Source organism: Staurois parvus, unplaced genomic scaffold (genome assembly GCF_062004578.1).
Source record: "Staurois parvus isolate SC_StPar_1 unplaced genomic scaffold, SC_StPar_1.0 ptg000361l, whole genome shotgun sequence".
Classification (NCBI taxonomy): Eukaryota; Metazoa; Chordata; class Amphibia; order Anura; family Ranidae; genus Staurois; species Staurois parvus.
Genome location: NW_028318157.1, coordinates 987,573 through 1,003,782, shown reverse-complemented (window position 1 = coordinate 1,003,782; position 16,210 = coordinate 987,573). Strand labels below are relative to the sequence as shown.

General features: G+C 43.0%; 1 protein-coding gene across 2 annotated transcripts in view; it reads right to left on the bottom strand.

Annotated features, from left to right (window-relative positions):
* PGRMC1 (progesterone receptor membrane component 1) overlaps positions 1–12,113 on the bottom strand; it is a 52,155-nt gene extending 40,042 nt beyond the window's left edge. Inside the window, exons 1-2 of one of the 2 annotated variants that reach the window (XM_089684913.1) lie at positions 11,971–12,113; positions 11,399–11,733 (exon numbers count right to left, since the gene is read on the bottom strand). In XM_089684913.1, coding sequence (XP_089541039.1) covers positions 11,399–11,669 — 271 coding nt within the window. In that variant the 5' untranslated portion in view covers positions 11,670–11,733; positions 11,971–12,113. Of the gene's footprint in view, positions 1–11,398; positions 11,734–11,953 lie in introns of both variants that reach the window. The other variant, XM_089684914.1, reaches the window with a different exon arrangement.
* Positions 12,114–16,210: the final 4,097 nt, after the last annotated feature.

The window sequence follows — 16,210 nt, the reverse complement described above, 5'->3', positions numbered from 1 at the left end:
TAACTGGTCGCTCACTAGCCAGTGAAGCAGCCGATCACACTGAGCTGTGTCTCATTGGCTGCTTTGGAGGCCAGGAGAGATCTGCGGACTAATAGACCCCAGATTTCTCCATAAAAGGACCTGTAAAGGCCCATGCTATCACAAGGGATGCTGTTCATCCCCTGTAAAAGCAATACATTTTTTTTTTTTATTAAAACAGTGTAAAAATAATTTGAAATAAAAAAATTCAAGTGCTGCTTCCCCTGTGCTCGTGTACAAAGGCGATCGCGGAAGTAGATTGCATATGCATAAAATGGTATTCGCGCCACACATGTAAGGTATCACCGTGAACATTATAGTGACAGCAATAATTCTACCACCAGACATCCTGCGTAACTATAAACTGGTAATCAGTAAAAGCTTTTAACATGTCGCTCATGGAGATTTTGAAGTACCTCAGTTTGTTGCCTTTCCATGAGTGTGCACAAATACAGTGTGAACAAAAAAAAAAAATGCAACAACCACCACTTTTATTCTCTAGGGCCTCTGCTTAAAAATATATAATCTTTTGGGGTTCTAGTAGTTTTCTAGCAAAAAAAAATGCTGGTTTTAAATGTAGGAGAGAAGTGTCAGAATTAGCAAGTGGTTAATAAGATAAAATAAAAATACTTTGAGAATACATCAATGTATACATAAATGTTCGTAATATTTCTTACTGAACCCAACTTTGACCTGGTAAATTAGCTAGAGTCCAGATGTTAAATAACTATATAATATGCAATAAAGATTTTTGTAATTTAATAATGATGGGACTGCAGTGTCATTCTAGTCTGAAACGTTAATGGTTAAAAAAAATAAATAAATCAATATATTATACAAGAGTCTAGGAGTTGTGTTTAGGAGCCTGCAGGCAAATGTAAATTACCAAGGAGGACAAAGGTTTGAAATTCCACTGTCAACAAAGAGTTTGGTATGCAGGTTACATGGCTGGATCTGTTAAACCCTGACACCAATAGTCATTTTCTGAGGCCTCCAGCAACATCCTTAGAAATGCCAAAAGTCTACAATTCCATACAGTGTGACCCAATATAACTACTTTCCACATATAGAAAAGTATAAAGTAAAAGAACGAGTCCAGAGATGGGTAACAAAAATGGTGACAGGCCTGAGGGATAAACACATAAGGAAAGACTTGGGAACTTAAAATGTACACTTTGGAAAGGAAAGAAGGGAAAAGGGAAGACTTGATGGAAACCTTTAAAATACATCCAGGGGGTGAATAAGGTTTAAAGGGGGAAGTATTTTTAACATGAAGCCAAGATCAAGAACATGGGGACATGACCTCAAACTAGAAAGATGGAAGTTCAAAACTAACCTTAGAAAGTATTCTTTTGCTGAAATGGTAGTTGATGCTTGGAACAGACTTCCAGCAGAGTTAGTGAGTCAGTGAACAGTAAAGGGATTCAAACATGCTTGAGACAAACATATAAAAACATGTATTTATTCTAAACAAACACACACACACACACACACCAAATTTTCTGCTGTTACTTTTCTATGTTTCTAAAGAATACAGTACAAGGACACAATTTGCACACATTCATCCTATATATTACGCATACACAGTAAGCACACAAGGCTTCCTGCCTAAACACATAACTTTTATGATTTAATACAATGCAAAACATTATATTGATTTCCTAACAACATCTAAACTGGATGAACCAGTTATGCCAACAAACCTATGAAATCTGACACGAGGTTGAAGCATTTCTAAACTAAGGTTACTGCAAAAGAATGTTTACTGTCTGTAATGATCTCAAGAAATAAAGCAATGTATGTGCATGTGTCGGCTTTAGCAGGTGTACAGCGAGCAACAATACCGCTGTCTGCAATTGCTGCTTCACCCTTCAGTGACCAGGGGTTATCGCTGCCTAGATGCCCAGGATAACTGTAGCAGGATAACTAATTTGCCTACCTAAAAAGAAAACACATTTTTAAGGATATGTCTTTAATCAGGTGCATAGCTTTCTGTTTCAGTAATTTGTTTTAGGGTACATTTACTCTTGCTTCGACTTATAGTCCCCGGTCACATCGGGTGTGACTTGGCATGCGATTTGCATGATAGGCAACTTGCAAATTACATGCAAAGTCGCACCCTACTGTCCACAATTACAGCGGTCATATCGGTGCGGTTCCGACTTGGTCAGAGTTGCACCGATTTCTAAAGTATTACATGCACTACATTTGGTGCGATTTGCATAAACATCTGTGTAAGATGTCTTGCAAATCGCACCTGAAATCGGCATGTCCCCCGACTTTGAAATTGTGCGATTTCACTGTAAGTCGCACAATTTTAAAGTCAGGCTTGATGTGACCGGAGTGTAAGACACAATAAAGTGCCTACTGCTTCAACATGCTTTTTTTGTGTGTTTTTGATGCTTCTCTGATGCTTTGGTGATGTTTTTTTGAAGCTTGGCAAATGCCCTGTGTGTCTGTTGATTTTCTGTTTTAAAAAGACCCAGTGGAAACCTGGATCAGTAGTACCCCAACTCAGCAGATCCCCAGCTCATTAGTACCCCTGTTCAGCAGATCCCCAGCTTATTAGTACCCTTATTCAGCAGATCCCCTGCTCGGTAGTACCCCCAGCTCTGCTGATCCCCCTCTCGGTAGTAAACCCCAGCTTTGCTGATCCCCCTCTCGGTAGTAAACCCCAGCTTTGCTGATCCCCCTCTCGGTAGTAAACCCCAGCTTTGCTGATCCCCCTCTCGGTAGTAAACCCCAGCTTTGCTGATCCCCCTCTCGGTAGTAAACCCCAGCTTTGCTGATCCCCCTCTCGGTAGTAAACCCCAGCTTTGCTGATCCCCCTCTCGGTAGTAAACCCCAGCTTTGCTGATCCCCCTCTCGGTAGTAAACCCCAGCTTTGCTGATCCCCCTCTCGGTAGTAAACCCCAGCTTTGCTGATCCCCCTCTCGGTAGTAAACCCCAGCTTTGCTGATCCCCCTCTCGGTAGTAAACCCCAGCTTTGCTGATCCCCCTCTCGGTAGTAAACCCCAGCTTTGCTGATCCCCCTCTCGGTAGTAAACCCCAGCTTTGCTGATCCCCCCTCTCAGTAGTAAACCCCAGCTTTGCTGATCCCCCCTCTCAGTAGTAAACCCCAGCTTTGCTGATCCCCCCTCTCAGTAGTAAACCCCAGCTTTGCTGATCCCCCCTCTCAGTAGTAAACCCCAGCTTTGCTGATCCCCCCTCTCAGTAGTAAACCCCAGCTTTGCTGATCCCCCCTCTCAGTAGTAAACCCCAGCTTTGCTGATCCCCCCTCTCAGTAGTAAACCCCAGCTTTGCTGATCCCCCCTCTCAGTAGTAAACCCCAGCTTTGCTGATCCCCCCTCTCAGTAGTAAACCCCAGCTTTGCTGATCCCCCCCCTCAGTAGTAAACCCCAGCTTTGCTGATCCCCCTCTCAGTAGTAAACCCCAGCTTTGCTGATCCCCCTCTCAGTAGTAAACCCCAGCTTTGCTGATCCCCCTCTCAGTAGTAAACCCCAGCTTTGCTGATCCCCCTCTCAGTAGTAAACCCCAGCTTTGCTGATCCCCCTCTCAGTAGTAAACCCCAGCTTTGCTGATCCCCCTCTCAGTAGTAAACCCCAGCTTTGCTGATCCCCCTCTCCGTAGTAAACCCCAGCTTTGCTGATCCCCCTCTCCGTAGTAAACCCCAGCTTTGCTGATCCCCCTCTCAGTAGTAAACCCCAGCTTTGCTGATCCCCCTCTCAGTAGTAAACCCCAGCTTTGCTGATCCCCCTCTCAGTAGTAAACCCCAGCTTTGCTGATCCCCCTCTCAGTAGTAAACCCCAGCTTTGCTGATCCCCCGCTCAGTAGTAACCTCCAGCTTTGCTGATCCCCCGCTCAGTAGTAACCTCCAGCTCTTCTAATCCTCTTCCCTCTGTGGTCCCCACTCACCTCTCGCTTTATTGCTCCCACACTATGTAATACGTGTGCCTTTGTTAGTTTCTCCTGCTCCAGTCTACCAGCTCTTCTGATCCTCTGCCACTCAGTTCTCTGTCTCTGGACCCTGCTCACCTTCTGCTATAGCGTTCCCATATTGCACACCACATGTGCAGTCTGCTAGCTGCTCCACTCTTGTCTGGACCCCACTCACCTTCCTGCTGCATATCAGATGTTACGTCTGCACCAGACACTTCCAGAACATATACACCTGAACCAGAAGAGACTGCTGGTGATGTCTTTCCAGTTTGTATGTTGGCTTCTCAATGCATCGTAGGATATATTATACCTGCAATATCTCCAAAACAAAGTTAACTCTAAATGAAAGCCCCTCAAAAGCTACAGGTACTGTTAGCGAGTGCTGTCATAGACTTCTATGAGGCACAAAGAAAGCGACACGGGGTATAATTTTTTAAGCACAGCCAAGTAAAAGCAAAAACGCAACATGTGAACAGGACTGTAAGCTGGTATTCTGGTTGGCATTCAGAGCGCTTTAAAGCAAAAATTAAAAAAACAAAAAACAAAACCTTGTCCAATGCCACATTTTGAAGCAAGTGTAAAACAAGCCCTTAGTTGTTTTAAGTACCAAGTGTCACCTCCCCCCAATAGAAGGTGTCCACATCATGCAGGCAACGATGTAGACCCCCAGAAGTAAACAGAAGAGAGAAGGATCAGGCTGGGGGGGTGTAACTTCAGGTAAGTAAAATGTACATTTTGATTTTTTTTCATGTAGGCAGAAAGGCCTCATGTACACATGAACTCACATAGTCGTTAGACTCTCCTGGCAGCAGAAAACCGCTAAACACAGCAAAAACGCATGTAAACACGGTAACACGTTTAGCGCTTGGACACTTATTAATTTGATTGGCCAGAGTATTTTCCAATGAAATGGATAAAAGCCCAAGCGCTAAACACGGCTAGTGTTTAGACATGTTTTTGCCGCGTTTAGCATTTCTTGGCCAAAACGTTCCTCTCCTGAATGTGATTATTCTGCGTTCAGAAGAGGAATATTTAACTGCCCCTAAACTCTGCTTCTCCTAAACTCTGGTTAAAGCCTATGTGTACATGGACATAGAGGCTTTTAGTGAGTCGAGTTCAGGGGCTTTGGCAAAAAAAACCAAAAACTCACGTTTAGTAGCAGCAGTGTACATAAGGCCTTAGTTAGAGATGGGCTAGCTAATATTCTGGAGCTGAGGGTTAAAGTATAACTCCAGTCAAAAATTAGATAAAAATGAATTTGTCATTTAAATATAAAACAACAAAACAAGCTTTTGTTGTAATATTCAGCATGAATACAGAGATTTCCCCCACAGTACTTTTTTGCCACTAAATGTCCTCAATCTGATGGCCACCATTATTTACCTCACTTCCTGTGAGCCTAGGTCATTCTGGATTTGTCCCAACCTGTGACTGGACAGTGAAATAAGAAGTAGCACACGGATGGGGTCATCGTGTCACTCTGCTTTCTCTTCCTATCAGCATGCTTCTTGTCAACACTTGAATGGGTTGGCTCCTTGTACTATATTTTACTCTCAGATTCCAGCCCTGCTGTATAATAGATGGCAAGAGGCTAATACCAGGTCACATCCAGGTACCTACCCTGCTCCCATTTAAAAACTACCTTTCATAATGAATTGATTATTAGAGAGCTGCTGTAATGTGTGTCTTTTATATCTGCTTGGATTTCAGCTTTAAAGTGGAAGTAAACCTCAGACATGAAATATGAAAAAAGCAGATCTCTCTATGGTGTGTATTTGTATCAGTTAAGAGCACTAAGTGTCACATCTGTCTGCTGCTTTGTTCCTCTGCTGTTTTTCAGAACTCTCAGACAAGCTTTATAAATTCAGCACTTTGAACTGATGTAGAGAAGAGAAGACTGCAGATAAATGGAGATACAACTTAAGTAGGAAGATTTGTTTAAATCTCTGTGTATCACTTGAGGTCAGTCACTTCACGAGGTATATGTGCAGATTTACATTCACTTTAAGCCAAGAATAGAGGTCCTAAAGTCCAACTATAAAAGTCACTTGGTTACAAACAATGAGTTATGCAAATGACATGCAGTAAAACATAAATATCAATACCATCACATCCAAATATGAATTGCTAAATATGTTAAGTACACACAAATTGCTATTTTTTGTTTATTTTTTTTAGCAGTTTTGTACTGATGTCTGATTGGTTGCTAATGACTACTGCACACCACCACACGATGTATCATGTTACTACCCAAGCCCTGTTTCACACTGGATCAGACTTTGAAATCGTGACTTCACTTGCAGTCGCATGATTTCAAAGTTGGATGGCAGTGTGACCTGGGGTGCAACTTGCTAGACATCTGTGTCGACTTCATGCACTCCAAATCGGTAAAGGTAGTGCATGAACGACCTTTCTAGTCGGTGGAACTCTGACTAAGTCGGAGTCGCACCAAATAGAATGGTTCCATTGCCGTTCATTGCATGCGATTTGAAGGGTCAAATCGCATGACAATTCGCATCAGTGTGAACCAGAGCTAAGGCTCATTTTGTATTGAACTGAAGCTATCATTAAAATTCATACTTCACATATCAGTACATTGCTTAACATGATTAAATCACCCGATTTTAGGCAAAAAGTACCTCTTTTCCCATAAATAAAAAGCAGCTTAGATCACATAGTCTGTGGTTAACAGACATGACTGAAAAGTCTCTTTTTTTTTTTTATTTAGCAGTGAAATAGCACAACAAAAAAGGGTGAAACTATACAATTGAGCATTTTTTTCCTTAATACACACACATTAGTGTCATTGGTTCCATACAATTCTCTTTCACATGTACAACTAAAATGATTTAACAGTCTCTAATTCCCCTTTAAAGTCACTTTCCCTTTAAGTACTGGCAAGCCAAGCAAGTGTAAAATTTCACAACCAATAAATTGTTAATGCTGAATACATTGACCTTGTCGCGCTCCATGATTCTGGTGTTCCTGTTTTTGAAAAGCTTTTCCTCAAAAATGAAATCTGAATCTGTCCCTCTATATCAGAGGTCCTCAAACTATGGCCCGCTGGCCGCATCCAGCCCGCCGAAGCTATTTACCTGGCCCGCAGGGACAGCCAAAAACAAAAAAAAACACCACACGGTGCCGGCACATAGCTAGGCTGCTTGCTGGGTCCTCGGCCGTGAGAACCCAGCGAGCAGCAGCTTGGTGAAGAATCAGCCCGTGACTTCAGGCTGATTACTCTGCAACCAGAGGAGCAACAGGAGAGGATGAGGAGAGCGCACCAGTGCGTTACAGTGTACAGTGCATTTTAAACATAGTATTGTTTTTTCCAGGTTTTTTTTTTGCTCTACAAATGATATGTGCGGTGTGATTAGGAATTTGTTCATATTTTTTTTTCAAACTATAGACCGGCCCCCCCAACAGTGTGAAGGTCAGTGAACTGGCCCCTTGTTTAAACCGTTTGAGGACCTCTGCTCTATATAGTAGCAAGAAAGTATCAGTTATGTCATAACCCATTGGAAGCAATACCGTGACCCTGGTCATGTGGCTGTTTACAATTCCTTACACAGTAAGGGTTCATGCATATAGGCACACTGGGGAGATTTACTAAAGCTGGAGCACTCACAATCTGGTGCAGCTGTGCATGGTAACCAATCAGCTTCTTTTTCAAATAAAGCGGAACTACACCCAAAGGGGGGGGCTGTACCCGAATTTGACAGGTACCCGTTCCCACTTCCAGTCCGATTGCCTAGGCGATCGGAAGAGGAAGGTGTCCTCCCTGCCACCCTGTAGTCTTTGGGACACATGGCAGGTCCCAGAAGACTACAGGACCATTCATGAAGTGCAACGCTTCACGCGCATGTGCAGTGGGCACCCAGCTGTGAAGCCGCAAGCTATCACAGCCGGGTGCCCACACTGAGGATGCCGGCCTCCTGGAATACAGGACGGGCTGCGGGAGACACACCGCATGACCGAGGGACAGGTAAGTGGCTGTTTTTGTTTTTTTTTTTTTAAAAGTCAGCAGCTACAGTTTTTGTAGCTGCGGACTTTTATTTTTTGACAGGGTGAGTGGAACTCCACTTTAAGCTTTGCAATACAACCTGGAAGCTGATTGGTTTCTGTGCACAGTTGCACCAGATTTTGCACTCTCCAGTTTTGGTAAATAACCCACATTGTGTATACAATATAAATTACAAGCTTACTTCTACACCCAGGATATACTGGTGCTGTGTACAGCTGAGCATAGAAATAAATGGCTGTAGGCAGATTTGCACTACTACTTGCATGAACCCAGACACGCATAAAGCTGCATGCCCCTAGAGGTAAGCTGTGTGCATGCATCCAGGGTTTTTCTTTTTTTTATTTTTTTGTGGTGTATGTGAGTTTATTCCAATTTAAACCAAATAAATAAAATTGCTGTCCTTATACACGTGTACTCATATAGCTGTACAGTTATAGAGTCAAAACCCTCTGGTGAGCGGAGAAGCACTGAAGTAGAAGTAAAGAGGAAGTAGTAGATCTGCAGGATTCACAGTCAGAGCACGGAACACACAGATGCATGATTTGAGTATCACTTTTTAAAGACTGCACAATATATGGATTATTTCTTTGGTAATAGGCATTAGGCGGAAGGAGAAGATCTGCTAAGGACATGAGGTTGAGCACACAATATTTTTGTTTAGATTTGTCTTTTTTTTTTTTTAATCACACATTGTTTCAATTTATTATATTTTTTTTGTATTTGTGTATACATTATTATTATAATACAGTATTTATATAGTGCTAACAGTTTGCTCAGCACTGTACATTATAATGGGAGACAGTACCCGAGACAGCGCAGTAAAAATAAATGCATGAGGGGTTCGAGGGCCCTGCTCCTTGGAGCTTACAATCAAGAGGGAGGGGAGAGTGGTGCAGGAGGAAATAGCTGTGGGGGATGGAGTGGTGGGAAGAGCGGAGGAGATGGGCAATTAGGTGAGGACAGGGTAGTCTTCTCTGAAGAGATAGGTTTTCAGGGTGCGTCTATAGGTGAGGAGGGTAGGTGACAGTTTGATGGATTGGGGTAGTGAGTTCCAGAGGATGGGGGAAGCCCTGGAGAAGTCCTGGAGACGGGCATGGAAGGAGGAGACCAGGGAACTAGAGAGTAGGAGGTCTTGTGAGGAGCGGAGAGTGCGTTTTGGGTGGTAGATGGATATCAGGTCAGTGATGTAGTTTGGGGCAGTGTTCTGAACAGCTTTGTACGTCAATGTTAATAGTTTGAATTTTATACGATGGGCAATCGGAAGCCAGTGGAGGGATTGGCAGAGGGGGGTGGCGGATACGGAGCGGTTAGTAAGGTGGATGGCCGCAGAATTCAGGATAGACTGAAGCGGGGATAGCCTGTGGATAAGGACAGTGCAGTTCTTTACTTTGGTTTAGTTTTAAAGAGATATTAGACCTTTTCGAATAGCTAGCAGGTCTTAAAAATGGATTTCACGTAGCGCTGGTTTTTTGCATTACACTGATTTATTCACATATTAGCGGCTGTTCACAGTAGCTGTGTATCCCAGGGGCAGGAATACAGCTGCAATTTTATATTGTATGTCAAAAAGTGTCCGTATGAATACCGAAGCCCTACAGAAGGTAACCGACATAAAAAAAAAAAAAAAAAAAATTGTTTGCCCAAGCCATCAGATGATTTTTTGCCCAAGCCATGGATTTACAGTTGGATTACTGTATATAGGTTTGTTTGTCTGTAAGCAGTCTGTGAACATGCCAGACATGTCCTGTCTGAGGCTGCATTCACACTTGAGCATCTTGTAGCTTGAAGCTCCAAAAAAAAGCTCAAAACTTACAAAATCAATTGTTCTCTATGGTGCACGTTCACATGTGATTGCACGAACAGGCACCATAGAGAACAACTGATTTTTTTTTAAGTATGAGCGTTTTTGTAGCTTCGAGCTACCAAACACTCAAGTGTGAATGCAGCCTTAATGAGTGCATCCTGGCTGATCTGTATGTGCCAGAGATGTACATAATCATCAATCCCAACATGCACATTTATAAGGCTATTTAGCATTACAAATATAAGTTGGCTGCTGAATTGAGAAAAACTGGCCACGTCTTAAGTGTCTGTAGGTAACCTCACATCTGCCTATTCACATAAAATACTGTACCTATAACACTCATATGTGTAGAGATGAGACCCACTTCATCAGTAGGTGGCAGTGCAGGTGAATCTGGAGTCAGATTCCATTATTAAGATGGTAGTAAACTGCGCAAAAAAAAAAAAAAGGGGGAGAAAATCTTCACCCTGCAAGTTAAAAGCATAATGTGCGAATATGGATTGCATACCAACACATTATGAAAGTCTTACCTTAAAACGAAGACCCCCAGCAGCTCCCTGTCACTGCCAGGCTTCTATCTGCGCCCAGTCTTCCTTCTGGGTTCGTGGGCTTCGGCCGCTTAAATGGCTGAGCTGCAATGACATCAGTCCTGCACATGCACGCAGGAGTCACGGCTGCAGGACAGCTCCCCCAGTGGATGCCATGACATCCTTTGAGAGCGCAGTGCGCATGCACTGGTATGTTATTGGCTGCAACTAAAGTCAATATCAAACCTAGTGCTATGACACACTGGTGCTATACTGGGGTTGCCCTGTCCTGCTCACTATGGGGTTGCCCAGTCTCTCTCCCCCCACCTTTTCTTTTTCCCCTTCTCTCACTCCCCGCCCTTTCCCCTAAAGGCTTGCTCCCATATCTGATTACTTGATAGACTCCACCTTTTATGTTTCCTGCCCCAATACCTGGGGATTACCTGAACATTTGAATGCTTAACTATTCTACTTGGAGTTTAATTGCATTGTGGTTTACTGCCTTTTGTACTGATCTGTTTGATTGCCTTCAATGCCAGTGACATTTTGGTATTGTAAATTTGTATGCCCTCTATTTTTGTTACTCCTATGCCTACTTGTCTTGACTGTATGAATGTAAAAAAAAAGGAAAAGAAAATATCCCCTAAATGGTGCAAATTTAGGAGATATTACTGTACCTACAGGTAAGCCTTGTTATAGGTTTACAGGTATGTCTAAAAAAAAAAGGGGGGGACTTTACTACCGCTTTAAAAAAGGACAGTTCTCATGGAGAAAGCCTTTAACTATCTTGCCATTTCTGAGAGCTGAATTTAGCAAATTAATTCATATTGTTTTAAAAGTTGCAAAAACTTAAAATAAATCCAAAGACATGCTGGTAGGTTAATTGGCTCCTGTCAAAACTGGCCCTAGTATGTGTATGTATGAATGTGAGCTGGGATCTTAGGTTGTAAGCGCCTTGAGGGTTAGGGATTGGAGTGAATGTACAATATATATGTAAAGCGCTGTGTAAATTGTCAGCGCTATATAAATACCTGTAATAAACAAATATACTTGTAAAACTTCCATGGGTTAAATAAGACATGCTCTCACCTGGTCCATAAAACTTCTTCCCCCTTGTGACATCAAACACTTTGCCATTAATGGCCATCAGAATCCTGGGGTTTTGCGCACCGTCAAATTCTTTAAGCTGAGGCAGCGTAAAGTCCCTCTTCTTCATCTTGGGTAGCTGCTCTTCTCTCTCTTCTGATTGGTTGGGTTTATCCCCCCTCAGTATCTTGTACAGCAGATACAGGCAGAGTAACAGCAGACATATATTTAAAGGAGAAGTGAAGATCTCCACCAGGATGCCCTCTTCAGCCATGTTAATTACTTGCAAGTTCTCAGAGCCCGAGCATTCAAGTCCGTGGAAGTAAAATCCTTCCTACCTGCAGAACAAAACAAACGTCACGCTGAATAATTGATGTAACCAATTATATTGTGCATTACTCTGTAACCACAGTAGAGAGTGCCATGTGAGTAGGAATGCAAGCAGCCATTGGGGGATGAGTGCTACACAGTAGATTGTGCATTGTCTATGAAACATAAACAGAAAGGAGGTTACAAATCTAACAGACAGAAGATTTCCCCTTGAAAAGCAGACATTACCCTGTGCCTCTACTCACTGTGAGTGCGGTGCAGTGTGTGCGCCTGCCTCCCCTGTGTCACTCCCAGCTCTGCACAAGCCTTGGCTGCTCCCCAGCACCATTGGCTAATACTGCATTCTTTATGTGCAGGAAGAGGAGTTTTCTTCCACTCCTATTTGTTCCAGGTCAGATGTCAGTTGACACAATACAACATTTCTCTACTGATCTCAACATGTCATGTTTCACATGTTTCTCCCAACTCCTCAAGCTAGTATCCTGTTCCTAATCCCGCTACTTAGTTACAGCCCATCCAGCATGATTAAATAAAGCATGGTTACAGAACACGGGCAGATCTGTTCAGTATTAGTAGATGTCTGGAGGGAAGAGCAGAAAGATTCTGTCAAAATTGATTCATTTCACTCATTGCACATTTAAGTTGCGTAACATTTTTAAAAAATGTTTTTAGACAGTTTGTTTTTATCTGGTGTATTTAGAGACGTTTATTTTATGTAATGTACCATTTTTGGTTTTGTGTTTTTCCTCTTTATTTGTTGCTTTAAATCTTTATTTCAATTTTGTTTTTTTCTTTTTGTGAAAAAAAATATGTGCCAGCATGAGGATACTGAGGGGGATTTTTCTGACACAACAGGTCTGAAATAGTCACAGCTGAACTCTGGCCAAAAAGGATTTTTGACATGTACATTGCAAAATACACACTTAGGGCTGGTTCACACTATATAAACGCAGTCCAAATGCATTTTTCCATGCGTGTTTTTGCCGCATTCCATTTTATTTGCCTCTCTTTTTCTTCAATTTAAATAGGGACATGTGTGTTCTAGTGCGTTTTTGGTGTGTTCTGCCGTGTTCCAGTGCAGTTCTATGAAGGAAAAATGCAGCATGTTCTACTTTTTTTTCCTGTAACTGGAACACCCTGGAACTGCAAACACTGATGTGAACTATGACATTGACAACCATATAACCTATTCTCTGTGCGTTTCAGATGCAGAAAAAATGCAACTGAAATGCCTGTAGTTTGAACTGGCCCTAAAGCTGGGTACATATGGTCTGAATATCGGCTGGTTCAGCAGGAACAGGCTGACATTCGGACCATGTGTATAGCTGTCCTTCCGACAGAAGCCGGTCTAAAGCCTGGTGCACATTATACGTTTTTTTCATTCAACCCAGCGAGCTGAATGAAAAAAAAAAACCTGACAGATCGTGCTGCCAACACAAGCGATATCAATACAGCGATCTCCCCCGCGGTGGTATTGTGTTCTGACAGGGAGACCACCTCCCTGCCAGGACACACTGATCAGCACTGTCAGCCAGCGCTGATCCGATGCCGATTGGCTGCATGCCCATACGACAGAAACCGGACATTAGGTTGGCATCTGTCAGACAGGCTGCTGTACACATGGGTCGAATGTCTCCTGGTTCCTGTTGAACTGGCTGATACCAGCCAATATTTGGCCCCTTTATACCCAGCTTAAAGGACCGGCTTTTGTCGAAGGAACATGCTGGAAAACCAGCATCCAATCAGTGCTCGCAGCCAATGGCTACAAGTACTGATTTGTGTGTTCTGGTGGTGGAGGGAGGGGGGCATCCCACTATCAGAACACAAAGGCACAGGGAGAGATCACTGTACAATTAGTAGTCAGTACAGCAATCTTTCAGTTTTTTCATTCACCCACTGGGCTGCATGGGGGGAACAGTGGTAGGTAAACTGTTATTTGGGTGGTGTAAGATATTACTGCTTGAGTCTTGCTGACTAAGCATGTTGGTCTGTTAATGGTTCACAATGGCTCTGTTTGGTAGTAAAGGTTAAAGCTTCATAATTAAAGTGGTTGTAAAGCTAGGTGTTTTACCTTAATGCATTCTCTACATGAAGGGAAAACACCCTCTATGGTCTGCTCGCTCCGCAGCCCCCTCCCCGCCATACTTACCTGAGCCTGATCTCGATCCAGCTATGTTTTTGAGAGCCGCAGCTCTCTCTCTCCTCATTGGCTGAGAGACAGCAGTGGGAGCCATTGACTTCTGCTGTTGTTGATCACAGCCACTGAGGAAACGCAGGCAGTGGGGCTGAGCCACGGTCTATGTGGCTGTGGACACACAGAGCAGTGCTCAGGAGCAAGCACAGGGCTTGCTGTGGAAGCACTCAGCAAAGGGAAGGGGCAAGGAGTGTATGCAGGGGAGCTGAGAAGAGGAGGACTGGGCCATTGCACAGAGCAGGTAAGTATGACATATTTGCTATTTAAAAGAAAAATTGTAGGTTTACAACCACTTTAAAACCCAATGTTTAAACAGGGACAGCAGCCTAAAGTTTTTCTACAACCATTTCCATGTGTTTACTCAGGTATGTTTTTGTACACTAGGTGTATTGGGGTGTACCATCCCATGTTCCAACAAAGCCCCATTATAATCCATGGAAGGTCCTTCCTTCATCCTGCACATGCTGAGAACTCATCAATAAAGGAGATGGTGGAAGTGTTACTGACCTCCCCCATAATGGACAGACGTGCCATAGTCACTGTTCAATGGAGCCAGAAGCAGTGGGACTTGTAGTATTATTATACCTATAGAAGCAATTTCTTTTTCTTACTGGCAGAGTTGCTTTAACCACATGCCTACCGGGCACTTTCACCACCCTCCTGCCCAGGTCAACTTTCAGTACTGTCGCATTTTGAATGACTATTGCGCGATCATGCAACACTGTATTCAAATGCATTTTTATAATTTTTTGAGACAGATAGGCTTTCTTTTGGTGGTATTTACTCATCACTGGTTTTTTTTTTTTTTTGCTAAACAAACCAAAAAAAGACCCAAAACTTTGAAAAAAAAAAACCCATTTTCCCTAGTTTCTGTTATATAATTTTGTAAACAGGTCATTTTTCTCCTTCAAGGATGTGCACTGATGAGGCAGCACTGACTGGCGGCACTGATCAACACTGTTAGGACTGTACTAATGTCCTCTGATGTGTGAATACACTTGCCAGTTACCAGCTCTCCTCTCTCTTCACGCTGTGACAGCCTGAGGAAAGTGCAGCCGATAACTGGCAAATGTAATTACATAGTGATCAGCCGTGTCATTGGACACAGCTGATCAAGTGGCAAAAGGGCGGTGTGATAAGCAGTGTGCACATCTAGTTTACAATGGATAATGAGATCTGTCAGCACAGTAGAGAATGGGTTGTGGTAAACATAACTCCCCAGCCCCTTCTTTACAGCTAAACTCTGAGCTGAAAAATACCCCACTGCAAGGGTAAAGTGCTTGTAATTTGTCAGGGGAAGAGCTTGTATTACTTACCCTATCCCCCGCTCTGGCTAGCTCAAGCATTCTCATCTTCTACTCCTCAAAGCTCGGGTCTGTGGGCAGTTTCTTGACGTCATCATGTGTAATGCAGAGCTATAAACACTATATTTATATGGAGAGAGTGAGCATGCAACCACAGCCATGAGCAGCCTAGAGAGGAGGCCACAATGATCTGACCGCACAGATCGAGTGAGACTGTAAGAGCATGGAATAAGGTTTATATTTCTCCTTAAAGTGATATTAAACCCAAAAGCAAACATTTATTACATTGCAGCTTACCCATTGTTAGGGGCGATGACTGCATTAGTTTTCTTTTTTAGGCTCTCTCCTATTTTCATCTGGTGATCTGGTCAGGAAGTTTTTTTTTTTTTTTTTTTAAATAACAAAAAGACATACTGGTAGGTTAATTGGCTCCTACTGGTACTAGTATGTGTATGTATGAATGTGAGTTAGGGACCTCCTTGAGGGCAGGGACTGATGTGAATGCATAAATTAACAGCACTATAAAAGTACCTGTAATACATAAAAATACATTTTTCAAAAGAAGTAGCTCTCCTGCAGAAGTGTCAGTTACAGGTATGGGAATAAACATTTAACACGAACATGCTGTTTATGATGACCAGCTTTTATCTATGTAAAACCTTTGTCCGAAAAGAAAAAAAAACTGTTACTACAAGGCCTCATTTAGATTTGCAGTTGGGGGGGCACACATGCACGGTTCAGCTGCATTTGAGCCCCCCACCAATTGCCCCCCCTAAATTGCAGTAGGCAGCGGAGGGTGATGTTTACATGCTGTGGCCACAATGCTTTGCTTCACGACCACGGCTATGCTGACCTGGCATTTAGCGAAGGCTACACGTGCAAGTCTATTCGGAAGCTTCGAAAACATGTGCAGTGCACATGGTTGCAGTGTGATTGTCGGCAAAAATGGGATTAAAATCGGCAGTGAGGAGGCATCACATCACTTCC